Source organism: Falco cherrug, chromosome 20 (genome assembly GCF_023634085.1).
Source record: "Falco cherrug isolate bFalChe1 chromosome 20, bFalChe1.pri, whole genome shotgun sequence".
NCBI classification, from domain to species: Eukaryota; Metazoa; Chordata; class Aves; order Falconiformes; family Falconidae; genus Falco; species Falco cherrug.
The window spans coordinates 3,762,173-3,785,629 of NC_073716.1; the positions used below are offsets into that span (position 1 = coordinate 3,762,173).

Genomic DNA, 23,457 nt, shown 5'->3' on the forward strand with positions numbered 1-23,457 from the left:
TAGAACTAGCGAGTAAAGGTAAAAGAGGTCGACACACAAGGGTGTGGATCAAGAGAATAGATGCAAAATTAATTTCCAGAAATACAGGTCATATTGCCGTGCAAACTTTCTCAACACTTGGAAACCTTTCAGGGAAATAAAAATACTTGACCTACACCAAACCAAAGTCTGTTGTTTTGTATTGTGACTGCATGAACTAGGCTTTGCAGACATGTTAAACAGACTTTGTGCCACACCAGTACTTCCAGTGACACACAACAGGAAGAATGAGAGTCCAGTAATGCTGATTTCTATTTCTTTGTTTTAGCTATTTGGACTACACACATCATCTAGAAAGATATATGATGTTTATAGCAAATGGTATGTGGATTGTTTCAAAGTAATCAACTGTGCTTAACGCCAGAGCCCTCTAGAGGGTACTACACCGTTAACTCCTGCACCTTGTATGTTACACCACCTCCACAGAACACCACCTCCACGGATAGCAAGCTACATTTTAAATTAATATTTAAAGAGTATTTCTTCTCCTGTCTCACAATTACCTTGCTGCCCAACAGGCACTAAGTGCTATGCATCGGATGATGGTGTTCAGAAAGGGTTAAAATAGGCAGAGTGGAGACAGCACCTAGTAAGAGAGCCAGTTAGAGGGAATGAAGGGTTCTCAGGAGAAAGTCACTGGTGTGGCTAAGGAAATTGGAAGAGACTATCAGAGGGGAATAAAGAATCTCACTGTACCTTGAGCAAAGACTGAGGAAAATCCTGTGGATCTAGGCAGGATCTTCTCATTATCCTACTCTGATTTGATTGGTAATAAATTAAACTAATTTCCCCAAGTCAAGTCTGTTTTGTCCATGACAGTAATTGCTGAGCGATCTCTCACTGTCCTTACCTCGACCCATGAGTCTTTCCTTAGAGTTTGCCCTTAGGAGGGCAGGGATAGAACAGCTGGGGTGGGCACTGGCGTCCAGCCAGGGTCAACCCACCACAGGCACATACAGGCACACTGTCGTCAAACTCAGACAATGCTACTCCCTCCTCTGATGCGTACCTTCAGATGTAAGGTGACTCAATCCCTTCTCACTCTTCTTTTGCTGATTTTAATGAGTTTATTTCTTCTTCTGTTACATGAAATCTCTTCCTAAAATACTTCAAGGTCGAATTAATCCTCCCTCACTGTGGATAAGCTGATTTTGAGGTGGTAATTCACAGCAGTTTCCACAACCTCCTTGTGCTGCTTTTGTACTTGCCAAATTACTCTTCCGTGGGAATTACAGTGCCAATATTTAATGCACAGCTGGAAACCAGAGAATTTGTTTCTATTCAAGGCTTTTCTCAGTTTCATAGAAGCTTGATTAGCAAAGATGGAAAAAGCAACTCACTGAACATCCCATATTGTATAAGCAGTGGAAAAAAATACACAATTGTTTCTTACTCTGTGTTTTGTGTTGCAAGATATTCTCTCATGGCTGGCAAACACAATTCACTGTAACAACTTCAGATAATGATTATATTACTTCAGATCTAATCTTTGGCAGTGTATCTTTTCACCAAACTTATTTTTTACTGCACTAGATAATTCAAAGACATATTCTGAGAAATGGCTATTTTTAATATGATTATGAAAATATGAAATAGCAAACATTTCTCCTCTCAGTTTCCTCTGAGTCTGCTTAAAACAGCTAAAGTAAAATTAATAGCTGTTTGATAGGAGAAGATTTAATATGTTTTCCTTTGCAAAATACAACTCTTGTGGCTGTCAACTGGTTTTCTTCAATAAGAAAAATGACCCCAATTACCATACTGCACTTTCAGAGAAAGTTAGATTCCAGCAGGACCTTCCTTGATATAAGCAGTAGCAACAGACTAAAAAATTAGTATTAAGTTCTCTTCTATAACAGACATGGAAATGAAATTTTTAAAGTTAAAAATTTATTTCAACGAATTAAAGTAGACTTCTAAAGAGCTAATGTAAATTTTGAATAAATTAATGAATGAAGAGCCCCTTGGAGACTGCTGGTCTAAACAAATCATTGTCTGTGATCACAGGAGAAAGACAAAGCTGAAATACTGAATTTCACCACACGGAAGACTGAAGGAGACAGACAACAAGGTGGAGCCTTCATTAACTCCTATTACTAGTGAGATATTGCCAGATTAATAGTAGCTATGAGATATTGTATTATTCAACAAAATACCCAACAAAGAGCCACCCACATAAAATTACAGTGCATGCTTCAGGTGAATCAACACAGACATACTTGAGCAGAATGGTAATGCGTTTTACTTACCTCAGAAGAAATTTCCTTAGCACATCACTTTTGGCATGAGCACTAAGGCTGGCAAACTTCATGGGAAGCTGGACTGCCTTACAGGTGACACCCACCAACAAGGTATAAATAGCCATCAGCGAGGACAGAGGCTGCAGTCTCATTTTCTGTATCAAGCTGTGCGGCAGGCTTTGCATTGGGGGCTGGATATCTGATTCCTTCCACCATGAGCTGCAGCATCAAGAGAACATCTAGTACCTCTTACAGGAGCGGGGGAGGTGGAGGCGCCTGTGGTGGCGGCAGTGGCAGGAGCTCCTCCGTCTCCTGCAGGAGATATGCCTCCTCGGTGATAGGTGGTGGAAGCTATGGTGGGGGAGCATGCGGCACTGGCTACGGAGGGGGCATGAGCGCTGGCAGCCTTGCTGGTGGCTTTGGTGGAGGCCTGGGAGGAGGCTTTGGTGGTGGCCTGGGAGGAGGCTTTGGTGGTGGCTTTGCAGGAGGCTTTGGTGCTGGGGGGGACATGCTTCTGGGCGGCAATGAGAAGGTCACCATGCAGAACCTCAACGACCGCCTGGCTGCTTACCTGGATAAAGTGCGAAGGCTGGAGGAAGAAAATGCTCAGCTCGAGCACCACATCCGCGAGTGGTACAGGAAACAAGCTCCCAGTGCCTCAAAGGACTACAGCTCCTACTACCAGACCATCGAACAACTCCAGAACCAGGTAGGACAGACCCAGCTAACGTGGCTCCATCTCCCGCGCGCTATTCTCCTTTGCAAGGAATTTGTCCTTCTCTCTGGCACTGGCTCTAAACGGGTGGGAGGGACCTACTGGTCGGCCTCGCTGGTGGCACCGCAGGCAGAAACCTGCTGAGCTGCGCCTCCCGCCTCTTGGGTAAGCAAAGCCCCACACCACAGCACCCCACAAGAGAAAGGGATGTGCTCTGGGGGCACAGCCCGAGGCGCCAAGGAGCGCTCCAGCAGGCCCAAACATGCTGGCGCACGTAGCTGCAATCCCACGTTATACAGGTGGCTCCAAACCAGGCATCTGTGGTTTCCAGTCCGTCACTCTGCTCCCACCCGGCTCAGCTGGATGGAGTGCAAAGCCAGAGCACCTGGAGTGCAATATCACAGCTCCTCTTGTCTCTGCACACTCCTACCTAGGCCAGACAGAAGGACCAAGGCCTTCTCTTGCAGTCGGCTTACACTGGTACCAAGAAAACTGGGTAAACAGACTGTGAAGGAGTGCATTGCAGAAAAAGGGCTGAATACATTCCTTGGCACACATGGGAGAAACTTTAGCTTGAGAAAGAAAAGCAAAGAGAAGGGATTTGGGAGCATGGTCTGTGATAACCCAAGTCTCCTTGAAAAGTAAATTTGGACTGTTAGCCTCCCATATGGCCCCTGCATTACAGCAGAAAACAATCCTGAGACACACAGCAATGCCCTACCAAAGCTTTATGTCTTTTTTCTTCTTCTCCTGGATGTCTTAAACACAGAATGACCCTTCCCCAACTTCACCTTTTTCAGATCATTTCTGCCACTGTGGACAATAACAAACTGCTTCTGGACATTGATAACAGCAAGATGACTGCCGATGACTTCCGAATGAAGTGAGTACCTCTCTGAACCTTACATGTCTTTCAAACCACACTCAAGACCTCAGGAGACAAGGCAGCACTGCCCCAAGTAGTTTTACTGAGTCTTCATGTTTTATTGGGATATTGAACCTGAAAAGATGTGTGCCATTGAATGTCATCATCATCTCATTTCCCCATTTCTCTGTCTCTCTTGTCTTCGGCAAAGGTATGAGAATGAGCTGGTCATCCGTCAGACTGTGGAGGCTGACATTAATGGCTTGAGAAATCTCTTAGATGATCTGACTCTGGTTAGATCTTCACTGGAATCTGAGCTGGAGTCCTTGAAGGATGAGCTGATTGCTCTTAAGAGAAACCATGAGGAGGTACAATGCAATGATAAATAGTGTGTCCAAGGCATAATCTATTGATACTGCTTTGCTCACTGTCCCCACCACAAGAAATGACCTGTGCTCCTTGTTTCTCTCTTTGGACTCTCTGCAGGAAATGAGACAGCTGCAGTCTCAGACTGGTGGCGACGTGAGCGTGGAAGTTAATGCTGCCCCTGGAGAAGACTTGACAAAGATACTGAACGATATGAGGAACGAATACGAGCAGCTCATCGAGAAGAACCGCAGAGAGGTTGAGCAGTGGTATGAAGTCAAGGTACGCAGCAATGCACAAAGTGGAGTCTCCTGCTGTGGGAAAACCCAGGCGCCCTCGACTGGGCACGCAATGCCTTTGGCTAAAAGGGGGAGGCTGCTCACCTGCACCACACTTGCACGGCTTGGGGAATGGGAAGGGAACAGCTGCTGGGGAAAGACGGCAGTGGCAGAGGGGGAGCAGGCCGGGTCTGATGTGCACAGCTGTGTGGAACATCAGGATCTACGGAGCAATGACTAGGCTGTCCCCGATGAGGACAGGATGGAAGGGAGAGGCTTCCTGGCTACATTAGCTCTCAGTCAGCAAATCTGCTCCCTGAGAGGATCGTCTCACTTAGAAACTGTGTTTGGGGTTTGACTCCTGCAGATCGAAGAAGTCAACCGGCAGGTCACTTCTAGCAGCCAGGACATCCAGACAAGCAGCCACCAGCTCACTGAGCTGAGACGTGAAATGCAGAACCTGGAGATCGAACTGCAGGCGCAGCTCAGCACGGTACGTGGGGCAGGACCGCTGAGAGCCCTTCCCTCCTCGGAATGGGCACGGATGGGTAGAGCTCTGGTCCTAAACTCCTGCCTTTCCACTTCCAGAAAAGCTCTCTGGAAAACTCCTTGGCAGAAACCGAAGCTCGCTATGGCTGCCTGCTGCAACAGATCCAAGCGCAGATTAACTCTGTAGAGGAGGAGCTGGCCAGCATCCGCTGCGAGATGGAGAGTCAGAACCAGGAGTACAAGATGCTCCTGGGCATCAAGACCCGCCTGGAACAGGAGATTGCTCAGTACCGGGCACTGCTGCAAGAGGGACAGCAAGACATTGTGTATGTATTCCATATTATAGCAAGGGTATAAAAAGAAATCCTTGAGTGCTTAACTGCTAATAGAAACTTCTTGTCCATGGAGCTACAATAACACCTTTTTTGACTGAATATCCAGTGGTTATGTCTTTTTTTGTGAATTAAGTATTCTCCTTTTACAGTGCCTCCCAAGGAGCTTTCCAAGGAGGTGGAAAATCCTCCCATTCATATTCTTCTTCCTACACTCATTCCCAGTGTGGTGACATGACAGGTAAGACAACACTTTGTATGGATATGCTTATTAGTGGGTTATATCTACCCCAATGACTACAGAATATTTTGTCTGAAAAAGAGTTTAGTATTTTGGGCTGGGCAAGATTCCCAGGTCCAGTAGTCCAGGAGTCAGAGAACTTCACTGTCTGTCACAGAATAATTAGGCGTTAAAATACAGTAAGTCTTTCCCTTCCCTCTTCCTAAATACAAAATACAGATTATAAACTTTACAGGATGGGATATGCTTTTTTGCTCATAGGAATAAAAAAAATATACAGTTCTGAGAAAGTGCCTAGGGTATTGCAGGGCTTGGAGCTTTTGAGCTTCTCTTGCTGACACAGCATGTTAGGTGAAAGAATTCAGTTTATCGGGAAAGATCAGATTTCGCCTTAAGGCAATGATCTGTTTTTGTCTTTACACAGGACAGTCAAGAGTGTGCTAGAGCAATCGCAGTAACAGTGATGCTGGCATCTTCCAGCTAAGACGCATTGAGCATGGACAACAAGAAACTGAACCAAACACTTCTGCAGCACAGCTGATGCAACTGGAACAATTTGGAAAGTGTGCCTGGTCACCTGCCTCAGCACCCCTTCTTTCATTCTGCAATGCTTGTCTTTGTCAACTGGTTCTTTGTTCAAAAGCTTAAATTATGCTGATAACACTGCCTCTAATAAAACTTTACTTCTGCAATGCAAATAAAACAAATGTGTCTGGGAAATTTAATTTAACAAAGTTTGAATGGGTATTTATCAAGCTAACCAATCAAATACAGATTGCCCAATCGTACTTTGTAACGTAGTCTCAGGACACTCTATTTTGCACTAAGAAAATGGACACCATTCCGAGGCCTTATCACTCAGTAAAAGGAAATGTCACAAATTCTGAACATGGCTGTACGAAGGCTGTGTGAAGTGTGACATCTTCCAGGCTCTGCCTATGGGAACTGTCAGTCAGGTGAGACTGTCAGAACTCTCTGCTTCAAAGCAAGAGATATAAGGTTGAGAACAGATACCAGTTCTTGACACAATTTTTCTCCTTCCTGTGGAATTACAAATGCTTTACCATTTTGTTTTCTAATGGCCACTAACAGATTGCTTTATGGCCCCTTGCCTTGCTGCTTTTTACTAAAGACACTGAACAATGTGAGTGAAAAGAGAAAGAAAACAACAATGATGGGTAATGCTCTGAAGATCATTTAATTAACTTCTAATGTACTAAATTGTGCTCAATGTCACTACTATGACTCATCAGACTCCATTAATCTTTGGCTTTACTCAGCTCAGCATAGCTAGGGTTCCCGAGGGAAGGTGTGACTCAGTAGAGGTTGTTCCAGAACGTATGGGTTTCCTGACATCAAGTATTTCTACACCTTTGAGTACACAGTGAATTACATATTGCTAACTTCTGTTAGGAAATATGTGCCTGTTTCCTTCAGCGTCACGCATCAAAAACAATCCTATGTTTTATCATAGAAATTTCAATTTAAATACCAGTATAATACCAAGAACACAATTTTTGTCAGTACACTCGATTGACTTAGGAGGAATGAGAGACAGAAATCTGGTCTCTAGTATTTGCTGTTTCATTTAAGAGTGAGGGTATTGCTCTGTTAGGGTCATGAAATGAAAGGATTTCTCATCATAAACAACGTAAAGAGTATTATTTGTAATCATGTGCCTTGGCTCTGCCATCACAATATCGTAATTGCAGTCTGCAGTAAGTATCTACAAAGAAGAGATACTTTATATTCGTGTTGAAAACCTGGGTTTCCAAACTGACTTTTTCAGTCCAGCATCAGGAATTTGTATGAATAAAAGCCCTTTTCCAAAGAATAAAAGTCTCATTTCAGGTTCTAACAGTATAGAAAGTGATATAAAGCAAATGCAAACATGACTTTCATCTCCAAAGGCTGCCAGAATTCATTCAAGTCTTGGCTGTACTTAACATAGCCAAAACAGCTTCAGAAGACATCTTTTTAAAGGCAGGATTATGGAAACTTGAACTACAGTTAGTGTATATAAATAAGCACTGAAGTTATTTTGTCTAGTCTTCCAGAAGCAGAGAGAAGTATCAGAATGATAAAAAATGCCATCTTCCACATCCAGAGGACTCCAGAGAACATCAGAGCTGCCGTATGTCTTTCACCATTTCTGAACTAATTTGTAAGAGTGTAAAGTCTTTGTGAAATAGATGCTACTATGAAGAGCTTTAAGTTAAATCTACAAAGCCAAAGATATGCAAAATCTTCAGACTGAAAGGAGTGGATGCACTGCAAAGCTGCCAGTCACTGCAGCAGGGCTAGATCACTGGTGGCAGTTCTGCTGCAGCTCACAGTATGACGCCTTTTGCATGTCACCACTGATTCATGAGGCACTAACCTCCACCTAAGTATGGGACAAGGGCTGTGCTGGGGAAAAGCATGGCCCATGCCACAGGCAAGCCCCAAGCACAGCGTGCCTCACCGCCTCCATCTACGGCTGGCAGATGCCCCACAAACCTTGTAGTATGTTCGATCAGGAATCTTGATATCACTGTCTGCTCCTGGCACTCACTTCACCCATGGTTCTTAGAAAAAGCAATATGGTTGCTTACTGTTCTGAAAAGATCTACAGGAAAGGAAATAAAGGGCTTTGTCAGGGAGGAATTTAGAATTTGATTTATTAACATCATGGATTGTAACAGCATATTCTAGCAGGTAGAGAGAAAGAGAACAGGAAAGGATTGCTATACTGGAAGAGCTTATTTTCTCTTAGGAATTACTTTCAAACTTTTCCTTTTTCAGTGGTAGGAAGGGCTACTGAACTAACAATGTAAATGGACTGTAGAATTAAAATAGCTCACATTTAATAGGATTTTCTGGAGGTCTACACATGTGCAAGGTATAAGGGTCTATCCCAGAGAGTCACATAAAAGAAAAATAAGAATAGAATCTGGGGTTATGGAAATTGTTCATCTCTGAAAAAACTGAAGAAATGCACAGGTGAGTGATGCTGGAAGGTGATGGGTGAAGGATGAGGAATGCAAGATGGAGTTCCTGATGAAACTCATGGGAGTAGCACTCTTCTTACCAAGACCACAGTTGACTCATTTGTCGTAAAATGATTAATTACCAGCAATTGTTTCTGAGGTTGTCCTCTGCCTCTTATGTGACTGAAGACATATATCCAGTAATGGCATCATAACTTCTGTGAAAACCACTGACTTTTAGTTCCTTTGCCAATTTGGCGTATCTGTCTGTGGCTCTGCATCCAACTTCACCAGTGAGTAAACAGCACTTGGAAAGGATTTATAAAACTGTTACTTCAAACAAACTCTTCTGACTTACAGATGTTCACAGGGTGTATTATGAGCAAAAATCTTCCAGAGGAAGATATGATTTCAAAGCTCTAGCAGTTTCTTCAGATGGCTGAGGAGCCTCTATACCCTTTACAACAGAAAATGTCCGATCTTTTTCTGTTATCACAAGGGTTACGAACGTTAATGGAACATTAGGAGCCCTGGCTCTTTTGGCTTGTGAAGTAAATCAGTATGTCCAAATTGACTCACCACGGCTATCCCAGGCTGAAGAGCTGTGTCCACAGGATGGTGGACCAAAAATGAATAGAAGACATGGAAATACCCATGAGTTGCAGAACAGAAAGTCTAAAGTTTAAGTATTGTGGTACAGTTACAGCAGTAAGCATAGTTAGATCACCTATTCAAAAGAAGAGAAGAGACAGACAGAGAGAGAAAAGGCATCTCTCTATGGTATGAAAATACAGCATTGGGAAATGTATGAAGTTGTTGGGTCACATGTTATGATGCAACAATGCCGAGAAGGAGATATAAAATCAACACCCCTGGCATTAACGCCGATCAGTAATAAACATCTCATAGGGAAGAATAAAGGTGCATTTCAACAATCTAATGAGGAAAATATGACTAAGGAATCACACCCTGTGAGAAAATAATTTTTAATTTTTAATAATGATGACTCAGTCTCAATAACATATGCAAAGCAACTGGTTCTGACGTGCAGATAATTAGAGAGCTACCAATAAAAGAACAATTATAATTATGAAGATCAAAGTATTACATTATCTTCAGCACATCTAAGAAAGTGTGTGTAGGGGTATCAAAAAAAAGGGTAAATGTCTTTCCATGATTCTTCAGTCAGCCATAACACGCATTAGTAACTTTTATGGGTCTCATAAGGATTGCAGCTAAGAGAGAAAATTTCTCTATGTTGCTCCAGCCACAACTGCAAGCTGTGTGTAAGTAAGACCATAAATGAAGAAACCAACAATGAAATGAACCAGTAATTTTGAAATTCTAAATGGAGATGAAATCCCATCAAAGTTTAACTCTCATGTAAAGAGGCTCCTTGTGTTTCAGGCTTAAAATTTTATGTTTTCTAAAAGTTATCTAAAGGCAAAGTTTCATTTCCAAAGAAGGGTTCATCACATCCTGTTCTCTTACCAAAATGCTGCAACTGTGCAGCAGCATTAAAAACCTCAGCAGTGTTAGACAAAATGATAGAAGGCAAGGGGGATCTAAAGGGTCATCACAGCTATCTCTACTATACGACAATAAAATCCCTACCATCAATTGATCCAAGGACAATATCAAACCTTTTTCTCTTTTCCACCTGAAGCTCCTGCAATGGAAGCCTTCCAGACCCTTATACCTTCCACAGATAAAAAGCTCCTGTTAGTTTCCAGCCAAAATACACTCAAAACCAGATTATGCCCTTTCCCATGTGGACAGAAGGATTGTCCTTTATTTTAAATAGCCCTGGTATCTCCTTCCTCAAGAGCAAGGCAATCATTTTAGCCTCCATTTTGCTAAGTTAAAAAGCTGAATCCTTCTGCTCTCCTCTCCCAAGATAAAGTCAGTAATGCCTTATAGCTTCTACACATCTATTTCAGTCGTAAATAATCTTTGGGTGAATGGAAATTTGCACAAAATTAAAAAAAATCACAACTTTAAAATTACATCATTGCATGTCCACCACTCTGTGCAAGACATAGGATTATTTCTGGAAGTGATACTACCAGAGGTTGGTAAAAACAGAAATATCATTGCTTCTTCAAAGGCTATTCTGCTGAGATTTACCACTAAGCATAAGAAAGTACTCACAATGAGTTTTCTTTGAAGAGAAGGACCGAAATTCTTAAAGATTATGTTTTCAAAAGCATCAATTACTGGCAGTTCTGCAGGCAAAATGAAACAGAGCTCATCCACAGGGTGCCTGAGTTTGTATTTCTCTAATTTTGAAATTAAAACAGAGTAACTAGGTGGTGCTTTCATCACCTGCTTTCAGGACAAAAAAATGACTACAAAGAACTATTACAATGAGTCTCACTCACTGAGTAGCCGGCAACATGTTATCTGAAACAAAATCTAACACACAGCCACCCACCCAAAATTATAGTGCATGCTTCAGGTGAATCAGCATGCAGACACAATACCTATGGGGAGGGCTGTCCCAAGCCCCAAAAGAAATTCCCCTTAGCACATCACTTTTGGCATGAGCACTAAGGCTGGCAAACTTCATGGGAAGCTGGACTGCCTTACAGGTGACACCCACCAACAAGGTATAAATAGCCATCAGCGAGGACAGAGGCTGCAGTCTCATTTTCTGTATCAAGCTGTGCGGCAGGCTTTGCATTGGGGGCTGGATATCTGATTCCTTCCACCATGAGCTGCAGCATCAAGAGAACATCTAGTACCTCTTACAGGAGCGGGGGAGGTGGAGGCGCCTGTGGTGGCGGCAGTGGCAGGAGCTCCTCCGTCTCCTGCAGGAGATATGCCTCCTCGGTGATAGGTGGTGGAAGCTATGGTGGGGGAGCATGCGGCACTGGCTACGGAGGGGGCATGAGCGCTGGCAGCCTTGCTGGTGGCTTTGGTGGAGGCCTGGGAGGAGGCTTTGGTGGTGGCCTGGGAGGAGGCTTTGGTGGTGGCTTTGCAGGAGGCTTTGGTGCTGGGGGGGACATGCTTCTGGGCGGCAATGAGAAGGTCACCATGCAGAACCTCAACGACCGCCTGGCTGCTTACCTGGATAAAGTGCGAAGGCTGGAGGAAGAAAATGCTCAGCTCGAGCACCACATCCGCGAGTGGTACAGGAAACAAGCTCCCAGTGCCTCAAAGGACTACAGCTCCTACTACCAGACCATCGAACAACTCCAGAACCAGGTAGGACAGACCCAGCTAACGTGGCTCCATCTCCCGCGCGCTATTCTCCTTTGCAAGGAATTTGTCCTTCTCTCTGGCACTGGCTCTAAACGGGTGGGAGGGACCTACTGGTCGGCCTCGCTGGTGGCACCGCAGGCAGAAACCTGCTGAGCTGCGCCTCCCGCCTCTTGGGTAAGCAAAGCCCCACACCACAGCACCCCACAAGAGAAAGGGATGTGCTCTGGGGGCACAGCCCGAGGCGCCAAGGAGCGCTCCAGCAGGCCCAAACATGCTGGCGCACGTAGCTGCAATCCCACGTTATACAGGTGGCTCCAAACCAGGCATCTGTGGTTTCCAGTCCGTCACTCTGCTCCCACCCGGCTCAGCTGGATGGAGTGCAAAGCCAGAGCACCTGGAGTGCAATATCACAGCTCCTCTTGTCTCTGCACACTCCCACGTAGGCCAGACAGAAGGACCAAGGCCTTCTCTTACAATTAGTTTCTTATTAATGAGATGAATTAAAGCATCAGGGACAAAAACTGTACTTCCTTACACACCCAGAGAGCATAAACCCATATGTCCTTGCATAAATGTTCAGTATTCTTTCCCCCAACAACACATTGTTTTATTAGTGTGTTTGGGGAAGTCAAAATCTTGCTCACACCAGTTCTTGTGGCATGGCATTTCAACAAGTTTCTGTGGCCTCTGCATTACAGCAGAAAACAATCCTAAGACACACAGCAATGCCCTACCAAAGCTTTACGTCTTTTTTCTTCTTCTCCTGGATGCCTTGAACACAGAATGACCCTTCCCCAACTTCACCTTTTTCAGATCATTTCTGCCACTGTGGACAATAACAAACTGCTTCTGGACATTGATAACAGCAAGATGACTGCCGATGACTTCCGAATGAAGTGAGTACCTCTCTGTGAACCTTGCATCTTTCATGGCATGAATTTTATCAGGTTAATGAACGCAGGTGATGATGCCCTGTTCCAAGTGGTATGACCAAGCATATGCATTGTAATGAAATGAATGACTAATCCTTCTTTTTTCATTGGAAAAGGTATGAGAATGAGCTGGTCATCTGTCAGACTGTGGAGGCTGACATTAATGGCTTGAGAAATGTCCTGGATGATCTCACTCGCACACGATCTTCACTCGAATCTGAGCTGGAGTCCTTGAAGGATGAACTGCTTTCTCTTAAGAGAAACCATGAGGAGGTACAATGCAATGATAAATAGTGTGTCAAGACATAGTGCTTTGATTCTTCAGGGTTCCCAAAGTTACACATCAAGTCCGTTCAACTATATGTCACATGATCGCCATTCGTTGGTACCTTGATACTGCTTTAACTACTGTCCCCACCACAAGAAATGACCTGTGCTCCTTGTTTCTCTCTTTGGACTCTCTGCAGGAAATGAGACAGCTGCAGTCTCAGACTGGTGGCGACGTGAGCGTGGAAGTCAATGCTGCCCCTGGAGAAGACTTGACAAAGATACTGAACGATATGAGGAACGAATACGAGCAGCTCATCGAGAAGAACCGCAGAGAGGTTGAGCAGTGGTATGAAGTCAAGGTACGCAGCAATGCACAAAGTGGAGTCTCCTGCTGTGGGAAAACCCAGGCACCCTCGACTGGGCACGCAATGCCTTTGGCTAAAAGGGGGAGGCTGCTCACCTGCACCACACTTGCACGGCTTGGGGAATGGGAAGGGAACAGCTGCTGGGGAAAGACGGCAGTGGCAGAGGGGGAGCAGGCCGGGTCTGATGTGCACAGCTGTGTGGAACATCAGGATCTACGGAGCAATGACTAGGCTGTCCTCGATGAGGACAGGATGGAAGGGAGAGGCTTCCTGGCTACATTAGCTCTCAGTCAGCAAATCTGCTCCCTGAGAGGATCGTCTCACTTAGAAACTGTGTTTGGGGTTTGACTCCTGCAGATCGAAGAAGTCAACCGGCAGGTCGCTTCTAGCAGCCAGGACATCCAGACAAGCAGCCACCAGCTCACTGAGCTGAGACGTGAAATGCAGAACCTGGAGATCGAACTGCAGGCGCAGCTCAGCACGGTACGTGGGGCAGGACCGCTGAGAGCCCTTCCCTCCTCGGAATGGGCACGGATGGGTAGAGCTCTGGTCCTAAACTCCTGCCTTTCCACTTCCAGAAAAGCTCTCTGGAAAACTCCTTGGCAGAAACCGAAGCTCGCTATGGCTGCCTGCTGCAACAGATCCAAGCGCAGATTAACTCTGTAGAGGAGGAGCTGGCCAGCATCCGCTGCGAGATGGAGAGTCAGAACCAGGAGTACAAGATGCTCCTGGGCATCAAGACCCGCCTGGAACAGGAGATTGCTCAGTACCGGGCACTGCTGCAGGAGGGACAGCAAGACCTTGTGTATGTATTTTATTTGCAAATAAGGGCATAAAGTCTACCACAATCTTTTTTCTATTGGGACTCAAAGTCAGAGTAGAATGTTTCACCAGTCTGTATTTGAAATCTAAATTTTACAGAACAGACCTTTTCAAAGCATCTGCATTGAAATGTATATATCATAAACTTAATAAGCACATGAACCACAGAGGGAAACAGAGAGCATGTAGTTACTGACCTATATTCAGTTAATCAGTTCCACTTGTCCTGCTTGTGCTGAGTAAATTCCATAAGAGGAATCACCATGCAAAACCAAACTGTAGCATACTGTGTTCTGTCAGCAGATGAGCAAGCACAGCTGTAATGTGAGAGTAGAAGAATTATACTTGTTTTGTTATTTCTGCTTCTACAACTTTCTAGGTAAATATAGCTGAAAGGAATGAAATTAAAAAATATAAAGAAATATTTGCAAGGTGCAGGAAAAGCTGAGCTGTAATATGTACTGCACATCATGTCACAATACGTCTCTTTATGAATGTATTTATGTATTTATCACTGCCTTCATTAAAACTCCTTTCCTTGCACAGAACATCTCAAGGAGCTCTCCAGGGAGGAGGAATATCCTCCCACTCTCATTCTTCTACTTCCTACTCTCACGGTCAATCTTGTGACAAGACAGGTAAGAAGCATCTTCCAAAGAGGATCCTAGTTTGCCTTGCCCCCATGCCTTTCATATTTTATGTTTCACTGCAACAGGAAATAAACCATTCACAATCAAATCTCTCAATGTCAGGGTGTCTTAGCTTCAGTTACAGAAATGGGCTAAGCTCCTTTCTCACACTTTTGGTAACATAGATGGACATTTAAATAAGGTATACATCTGAAATGTTAGTGCTGCAAGAGACTTGATTTCCCCATCAGAATAACGGTTTCTTCTTTTGCTCCACAGGGCAGTCAAGAGTGTGCTAAGATACCACCAGTGCGTTGGTCTCCCTGATCTCCCTGCTGCCTTGTGAGCAGCCTAGCCTACAACACGAGAATACACACAGCACACGCACTGTGTGCCTACCCAACGCACAGATGGCTCTACAAATGTTACTGATGAAGTCAAGATGAACAATTTCTAGGACTCTCCTAAAATGATCTACTTTTTCCTTTTCATACTGTTCTTCCTATCGAATCACTGTACCTACATACTCTTCCCTGCAGTGCAATTGGTGATCTACTTTCTGCTGATAACAGTTCCTCTAATAAAACTTTAGTTTTCTGCAATGCAAACAAAACTGTGTGTCCAACAATCTATTTGGTATATTAATATAATATTTAAATTTAGGTGGAACAAATGAGATATACCTTCATGGAGAAATTATGGTTGGGTGTAATATGGCCCTAAAGAAATTGTGTATCCTAACGTAATCTGATGATGTCTGGATAAAATATTGGAGATGAACAAATACATTCACATCAAACTCAAGAGTGACACCTATAGGGATGGAAAAAGGATGAGTGAAACCCTTTTTCATAGTGAACATCGCAAGGGATGTGCAAGTAGTCAATTTGTTAGTTCAGCAGCTGAACTGAAACAATCAGGATTAATTAACGCCAACTTTTCATGAAAATTCTGCTAAATCAAAAATATTTTCCTTTGGGTCACTGAACAAGAAATCAATCATATTCAGACGGCCACCCCTCCCAACTTTGAGATGAGTGCTTTATCCAGTCTTGTTCAATAAAAACAAAGGATTAGATCAGGAAATGAGAGATGAGTATGCAAAGTTCTCCTTATAACACAAAGTTCAATTGTGAGGCTTATTCCTCCCAACATGTTGGAAGATCTGAGCTCAGGTCTTTTGTCTGATGGTTCAAAATGAAGGAATTGTGTTCTCTTATTTCATAAGACAGCGTTCCTCGCTCCATGGCTGTACAGTGTTTTGGACAGATGGGTGGAGGATGGTGGGGTGCTGGCAAGGTTCAATCTTTCTTACTAGAACTGCTTCACATTATTTGGCCTTGACCAAGGAAGAAAAACTAGTGAAGTATCTCACTCATTTAAAACTTACAAATCTGTATTTCAGCCTTTGATTTGCAGCAGGCTGAGAAAGCAGCTGAACAGGGTCTACCACATATCAGGTGAGTGATTCAGCTGCCAACCTGTAATAAATCAGGGTGGGTCTCACAAGCCTTCATTGTTCTCTGGACAGCACATAAATCACTAACATTTTTTATTCTATCAAATAGCTTTGTATTTGCACTTTAGCTTGCAAACAGATACAGGTCAGGTAAAATATCTTTTTTTGGATAACAGTGTATTATTTAAAAAGGCACCAAACTGTCTATGTGTTACAATCCAAAGCCAAATTCCCAGCACAGCAGAAAAAGAGATGAGTCAGAGAAATTATTTCCCTAGAAAACAAAGATTTGTAACATCAAAGCAAAAATACCTCTCCCTTTAGTCACAACAGGACTCTCATGCTCCCCTACAAGCTAACAGGGACTCATGTTCTGCCTTATGCTCCGCTCCTCATATCAACCAGTGTTGACTACCTCAAAAAATAAAGTCTAAATCTCAGCATTACCCACCTATAATGGACTTTAGGGTGAAATACTTTATTTGAGCACAGTTCAAATAGAATGTTTCTGATCCCAGAAAGAAGCCAGCTGTGTTCTAGGCTGTCTGTCAGGAACAGTACTGAGTCTCCTGCTTCCCTTCTGCTGTCCCTCTCAAGTGGGAACGGGGAGAAACCTCCATGCTGGGTATGCTTCCCTCAGTGCCTGCAGAGCATTGTAAGGGTGATGAACCGAGGGTGCATCCACCGCTGAGCTGAGCTGAGCGCATCCACCCTGGGCTTTCCTTTGACTTTGCCAGATGGAGTTATTAGGCAGGACTTACCAGAGCATAATTTGTCCATCGTAACATCAAAGCCCATCAAAACAAGATGGGGTGAGCTGAAATCAGTCTACATTTGCAGTGTCGATACAAGGGAATATTGTACTCTGCCCTTTCGTGGCTCGGTACAGCTCTGTTCCTTTGGCTAACCACACACAGAAACACGTCCCACCTTTGGTACAAGGGCCAGGCTTTCTTGGAAGCTGACAATGCAGCGCCAGTCTGTGCAGTGTGTCGGATCACACAGCATCCTCTAGTGGCAAATTCAGAAAATATATAATAGGATTTGTGACAGAGACTGTTCAATATACTCTTAAAAATAAATCCAAGCCTCAGACCTGGGAAACAGTTAGGCCAAGGAAAGAACAGCCTAAATAATAATAAAATCAATACATTTTTCACAGGGGTAACATGGTGGTACCAGAGAGGGTAATAAACCAAGTTAATAGACAGACAGTAAAAAGGTTAGAAATTAATTCATTACGAAGGACAGGGAAGAGAAAGAGAGGATGTAATGGTTTCACGTCATTCTTCCTGAAAGTTTTGAGGTAATTCCATATGAAATCAGAAAATTCAGATTGAGTCAAAACCTCCTGGATTGTTCTTGTATGCATTTAATTAGCATTGAAGTTGTTTTGTCTCTGTTGTCAACTCATTTAGTAGCAACAGTGGCTGCCACAGACAGACAGGGAGTCTGGTATTACAAAGTGAAGAGAAGGATTTTATTAAGAACAAGGTTCAATTAAATGGTGCTGTGCTTAAAAAACAGGCCTGTAGGGGGGACTGCAGCGATACCGACGTGGTGCACTGTTACTGCTTTCAAAGACAACCAAAGGCATTGTGCATTGTAATCTTTGGGTGTGTTTGAGTTCCTTAGTTCTGGAAATGAATCATCTCCACTTGCATAAGTTAACATTTTCAGGCGGTTAGATAAAGATGGGAGGGGGAAATAGCTGGGGAAAAAAGAAACCAAAACAAGAGCCAGAAATTTGTGGACTCAATTCTCTGATTGGCTTCATGCTGGATCAGGACTATCATCTACCTACAGGATCTAGACCGGCAGCAAATGTTTTCATTTCCGAAGACAGCTGTCAGGTAGGAAGGGACAGGTACAACAGCCCATTGCTTCTAAGTCTTGCAGCTTTGTGCATGCTCCTTCCAGTCTCCTGCACTCTTGGCTACAGGGAAATGGTATCACTGAGGCAGCGCCTGCAGCCAGCCCAGCCAGGCCCCTCTGCTTCAGTCTGCCTTTTGCAAGGTAGACGTCCCTCTTGGCCCCCACCATTGTCTCAAGTAATGAAAAAAGAAAATATGTGATTCACTGTGCCTCTGATAAAAAATCAGATGAAAGGAAGCGACTTCTATGATATTTTGCACATTTACCAGCCTACCATAATAATGAAAAATCATAGCAGTCAAATTAAGCAAGTACAAAAATTCTTGTAGGAAAATCCATTCTTTCTGTATTCCAAATAATATATTTCTGTTGTTTCATGTACTACATAACATTTTGGAGGGGTGATCCCAACAAATTTCTGAATGTCTTTAAATATTCTCACACTATGACAGATGTTAAGGGCAAATGCTCTCTCATGGTTGGTAACAGTGAACGTGCAATTTCAGGCGCACTGTAGCTGACTTTCATCAACTTCTTTAGTACTGCCTAAAGAGAAGTTTATGCACACTGCAATTACTCCTAATAACCCACTATTTAGGAGCCCACGCTCAGAGATGCATTGCAAAGCCTGGCTGCAGGGAACACCTTTCCATTGGCATGCATTCCCATGCTTAACCAGCCCTGGCAGCAGGAGTGTGACTGTGGATCAAAGGCATTTACGGCCTTATTAATCAAGATTTTCTTACAACATTTCTAATCTTAGTTCAGTTCTTTCCTAAAACCCGATGTCAGACTGTCAAAAATTATGGCAGTACTAAAAAGTTCATAGAGATTACACGCACATGAAGATTTTAAACAAATGCTGACAATTCCTTTCTGTTGGAAGTGCTGTTAAAAATCATGTCACCAGAATCTTACAGTTTTTATTAATTATTAAAGCCAAAACCATTAGAAAAGACTGAAAATGCAATCAGGAAGTACTTCAGTCAGCTTGATTTGGTGGTAGTGGGCTGCCCAAAATACCTAGACAATCGGTGCAGACCTTACTGTTTAATTAAAAGAAGACTTAAAGCTGAACACAAGCATCAGAGGCTGGTGGAAATCCCTGGTGCTCGGCTACAGCTAATGGCCAGGACTGTCCATGAAGGTAACCTACCTGATACACACAAATGCTGTAAAATTTGCCTATAAGCTACTTCTTTTTGAAAATGGAGCAAACTGTTTAAGAGGAATTAGAAATACCCTTTCCTCTCCCTAAGACGTGCAGTCATTCTGGGGAGACAAACCCAGGGCTGCAGAACGTGTTTTCCCACAAGCTGATAGTTGCTATGAGAACAAGCTGCTTTAAAAACATCTCCCTAGCAGTAGCTCTTCCAACTAGTGGCTACGGGACTTGCCCTTGTAGAGCAATACAGAGTTTGATTTTCTCACTGAGGATAAGAGAGATCTGGAGACTTTGAGGATTTATCTCAAGCTAAAACCAGTATGAAGCCACCTGTGGGACCAGGAAAGCCCAAATCCAGTTGATGGGACTTATTAGCCTGGTACAAAGAGAGCTCCTTGTTTTCTAATTTGATCCAGAAGGTGTGTTTAATGTTTGCACAGTAAAATCTCCACCCCTTACTGGAAGTCATGGCATGTCACTATGATCAGGATATATTCTTAAAAAATCAGCAAAATAAATATAATATATATATTTCTATATATATAAAATATTCTGTATATATATTATAGCTCTATAAATACAAATATATGACCACATAAATATACATAATACAAATACATGTATGATCTCCAAATGTTTTACAGGTAAGAACAGAATGAAATAGCCCATCTCTCTTCTGTGCTAGGAGATCCATCTACTCTGTGTTTCTACCAAATATCTGGGAAATTTTTTTTAGTAGGAATTTTCCAAGTGGCGTATGGGAAAATGCCCTCCAAACAGCTCCAGGCCTCCTCCTTCAGTGGGAATCATTGCAGAGCTGCAGCTGACATGGCAAGCGTTCAAAACGTACTTGCTTCCTCTGAAGCCTGGGACAGGTTTAGTCTATTTGGTTTTGGCAGTGGCTTCGAAGTTTCTTATTACTGCTGCCTGCAGAAACCTGACTTTTGGAACACATCCTCTCATCAGTTAGATGTCTGAGTCTTAATAATAGTTTCCAGCCCCATCATACCTTGCTGAGATTTACTAACCAGATAACAGGTTACAGGAAGTGTAAAAATATCTAATCAGTGACTTGTCTTTCACTCGTCAGGGCTTGGTGTCCAACTGCTCCTTTCTTCACAACTTTTAAATGCTGCTGTAAGAAAATCTATTTTATTTTCCTATCTCAGGTACTTTACTCCCTGATTTGCATTATCATTATAGTTCTGGAATTATCGAGAAGTCAAAAGTTTAAAGCTATGTTTCCCTAGGAAACAGAGACAATAATGAGGTATTTCCAAAAGTATGCACCACCTCCAGTTTCAAGTGTTTGCCAAGTATTGGCATTGCTCCTGGTTATTTAAGTGTTTCAGTTCACGATCTTTTATGTATTTTTCTCATATTAATCTATTCAAATATTATATAAATGGCAAACACTGAGAAATTAGATTAACGTCCCAATCTCACTGAAGAAGCCTGTTAGCCTGTTGCTGAAAAGAAATCCATATCTTTCAAGTTCAGCTCAGATCACTGAACCATCGTTTCTTTTCTGCCATGAAAGAACTAGACCCCTGGACAACAATGAGTTGTCTGCATCTTACTCTCATAATTTCTTTTGAAACTGAACCTTTACATGATCTTATTTCTCATCTCTTTCAGTGCAGAAACCAGGGCACCCACATGTATTTCTCTTCCCCAAATCACATTCCCTCCACTTTGCAAAAATAGTAATTTTGAGAAAGTTAACAGTGCTCCTCTCTGCTCCTACCAACCCTCTTTTTAAACTGTTAACAGCTGTGCATGCATGTGCTAGGACCTGCCTTTTCAGCACATAAACATTCTTGTCTTTGTTGGCACGTTCAGTGAATATATGGCAATGCAAGGTTTGTGAGAATTAAAAACAAGAAAAAAAAGAGTAATGATGGGATATAAAAGCAAGAAAGCTAAGAGTTGTATCTTAGGCAGACATTCAACACAGTTATGTTAGTACCAGCTGCAAATCAGTTCTTGTTGTCACTGGTTTTTCCCACAAGGAAGTTTAAAGAAAAAAGAGAAAATTTTGTGTTTGAGTTAAAGAGATGCAAACATTTCATGCCTATGATCTTCAACAGGAGAGAAAAATATACAAAGCTTTGATTTTAAGAGGGCATACAACATGGTCACTAGGGTGGGGCTGCCAAAGTTTTGATGAGCAAAAGAAGAGATGAAGATGGAAATGTGCATACAAGAGTCAAGAAGCACATTTTACCTGATGGAAGCAGAGGTAGAAAGGAAATTATCAGAAGGGACAAACACTTAAAGATTTGTAAGGTAAATTCAGAATAATAACCTGACTTTGTCATTTATCCACAGAAGCATCCATGGAATCACAGGTACCAATAAAGTAGGTTAAAATGTTCACAGAGTTCCTTTGATTGTAACTGTGTTAGCAAGCCCTAAAACCGAATTTAGCAGGGTGTTAGAAGAGTGAAGTATATGCCAGTGTAACTCAAGGGCAATAAAAAATGCTTCATAGGACAATTAATAAAAATACCCTGAGACAATATGAAGAATTTTATGAAGCAGTAGTGACTAGTAAAGCAGAGTAGATAAAGGTAAAGCAGAACCAGGTCTCAGCCAGGAGCTTGGGCGTGGACTGTTTCCACCAGTCTGCTGGATGACTCCACTTCAATAAATGTGTCTCCCTTACCCTCAGATAAGCTGCAGATAAAGGAAATTCCTTTCTTTGAAGTTTCCTTATGTTTCCTTCAGGGAAAGGCTGACCCTACAATAAATTATGTTTATTGTCATGGGAGGAAAAAAGACCTATGCAGAATGATAAAAGCACCTTCTTTCTTGAGCAAATACTTTGCCATACTAAAAGCTTTTCCAAGCATTTAAGTACATGTTATCACCTTAAGGGAGTCCCCACAAAGACAAACATGCAGCCATTGAGATAAAAGAGAGGTGGAAAGTTAAAAGAAAAACAAAACCTTTCTGGAAACTTAGAATACAGTTTTAGTAAAAATGATGCATTTGGGACTGGTTTGACACTAGACACTTATGGATATATTTAAATAAGATTTAACAGTAACTCCATTTGACAGTGTCTCCCAAGCTTTTCCTCTCTTGACACTTTCAGATGTACTTCCAAACTGCCATGAAGAATTGAATGTCATTCTTGGGGAAATTGCTCCCCATATGTTGAAGCAAACCTAACCTGCTTGTAGTATATGATCAATATTCTAACAGTATAATATATGATGATTGTTGCTTTGACTCAAGGGGTTTCAGAGGGAATGCAGAAGCCTTCCAGACCCCAATTTTCATGAACTGGATCATAAAATATTATGCAGCATCATAAACGTGTGTTTTATTTTGCAAAACCCCAAAATACACTGCTTTGAGGTGCTGACATGAGAGTCTAGGGAATGATGAAGGAGTAGCTGGAGGGAAGGATGTCCCTCTCTCCTTGCAGCAGGAGACAAATCAGAGTACACTGGTAATTGTTCTCCTTTAAGCTTCTTGCATTTCTGCTCAGTAAAGAAAAGCACATGGACTTACATTCTTTATGCTCTAACTATGGACTTAAATATTAAACGATAAAATAATTGTTCTTCTGTAGCTTTCTTTTTGTCTGGAGGCAGACTGTAACTTTCTGATACTATTATTTCACTTATTCACAGGACTTGGAACAGTTACCTGCCCGGCAGGTTTTTCATACTCAGGGCTGTACAGGACATTCAGACCTACAGAAGGAATGACCAGCATGTCTCTGGCAGACAGAGGTGTTCTCTGTACCTCTCAGGAAACGCTGCACAGTTTTACTGTTCAAGTTGGGAGAGTTGCGTGAATGCGGCAGTCTCTACAGAAAGAAAAGAACTCAGCTGTGATGTCCCTCAGCTACAGCATCGCAGTCAGACGAAGTGTGGTACGTCCATTGTATATCTCAAGTGATATATCTTGTACCTGAGTCACTGCAGAATTCCTCTTTCTGATGCAGCCTCAGAATTAGATACAGGCCAATGGGGCTGTTGATACAGGTGCCTTGGCCAGCTTCCAGACTGTATATTTGTTCCTTTACCCTCCCTATATTTGCCCTGCAGTCTGACATTTTTCTCTGTACAAAGTGAGTACAGCACTAATGTGTGGTCTAAAATACCTGATGCAGTTTTTCATGGCTATAGAAAGACTAGACAGGCCATCACACAGAGTGTGCATTTCATTTGGCTTATCTTTAATTC

General features: G+C 42.7%; 2 protein-coding genes across 2 annotated transcripts; both read left to right on the top strand.

Annotated features, from left to right (window-relative positions):
* The first annotated feature begins 2,493 nt into the window (after positions 1-2,493).
* Positions 2,494-6,009, top strand: LOC102048599 (keratin, type I cytoskeletal 14). The gene is made up of 8 exons (XM_055697719.1): positions 2,494-2,988; positions 3,795-3,877; positions 4,071-4,227; positions 4,346-4,507; positions 4,871-4,996; positions 5,092-5,318; positions 5,477-5,565; positions 5,990-6,009. The coding sequence occupies exons 1-8, from the start codon at positions 2,494-2,496 to the stop codon at positions 6,007-6,009; spliced, it is 1,359 nt and encodes a 452-aa protein (XP_055553694.1).
* Positions 6,010-11,246: 5,237 nt separating this feature from the next.
* Positions 11,247-15,353, top strand: LOC102053638 (keratin, type I cytoskeletal 13). Its single transcript, XM_014280045.3, has 8 exons — positions 11,247-11,741; positions 12,552-12,634; positions 12,787-12,943; positions 13,138-13,299; positions 13,663-13,788; positions 13,884-14,110; positions 14,674-14,765; positions 15,036-15,353. The coding sequence occupies exons 1-8, from the start codon at positions 11,247-11,249 to the stop codon at positions 15,053-15,055; spliced, it is 1,362 nt and encodes a 453-aa protein (XP_014135520.3). The 3' UTR covers positions 15,056-15,353.
* The last annotated feature ends 8,104 nt before the right edge of the window (positions 15,354-23,457 follow it).

What these genes read in the sequence shown, in the direction of transcription:
- LOC102048599 (XM_055697719.1), top strand. Translation starts at nt 2,494, where the DNA reads ATGAGCTGCAGCATCAAGAGAACATCTAGTACCTCTTACAGGAGCGGG. An exon ending in TTAAGAGAAACCATGAGGAG is followed by an intron (nt 4,228 to 4,345) that starts GTACAATGCAAT and finishes GACTCTCTGCAG; the next exon opens with GAAATGAGACAGCTGCAGTC. An exon ending in GAGGGACAGCAAGACATTGT is followed by an intron (nt 5,319 to 5,476) that starts GTATGTATTCCA and finishes CTCCTTTTACAG; the next exon opens with TGCCTCCCAAGGAGCTTTCC.
- LOC102053638 (XM_014280045.3), top strand. Translation starts at nt 11,247, where the DNA reads ATGAGCTGCAGCATCAAGAGAACATCTAGTACCTCTTACAGGAGCGGG. An exon ending in TTAAGAGAAACCATGAGGAG is followed by an intron (nt 12,944 to 13,137) that starts GTACAATGCAAT and finishes GACTCTCTGCAG; the next exon opens with GAAATGAGACAGCTGCAGTC. An exon ending in GAGGGACAGCAAGACCTTGT is followed by an intron (nt 14,111 to 14,673) that starts GTATGTATTTTA and finishes TTCCTTGCACAG; the next exon opens with AACATCTCAAGGAGCTCTCC.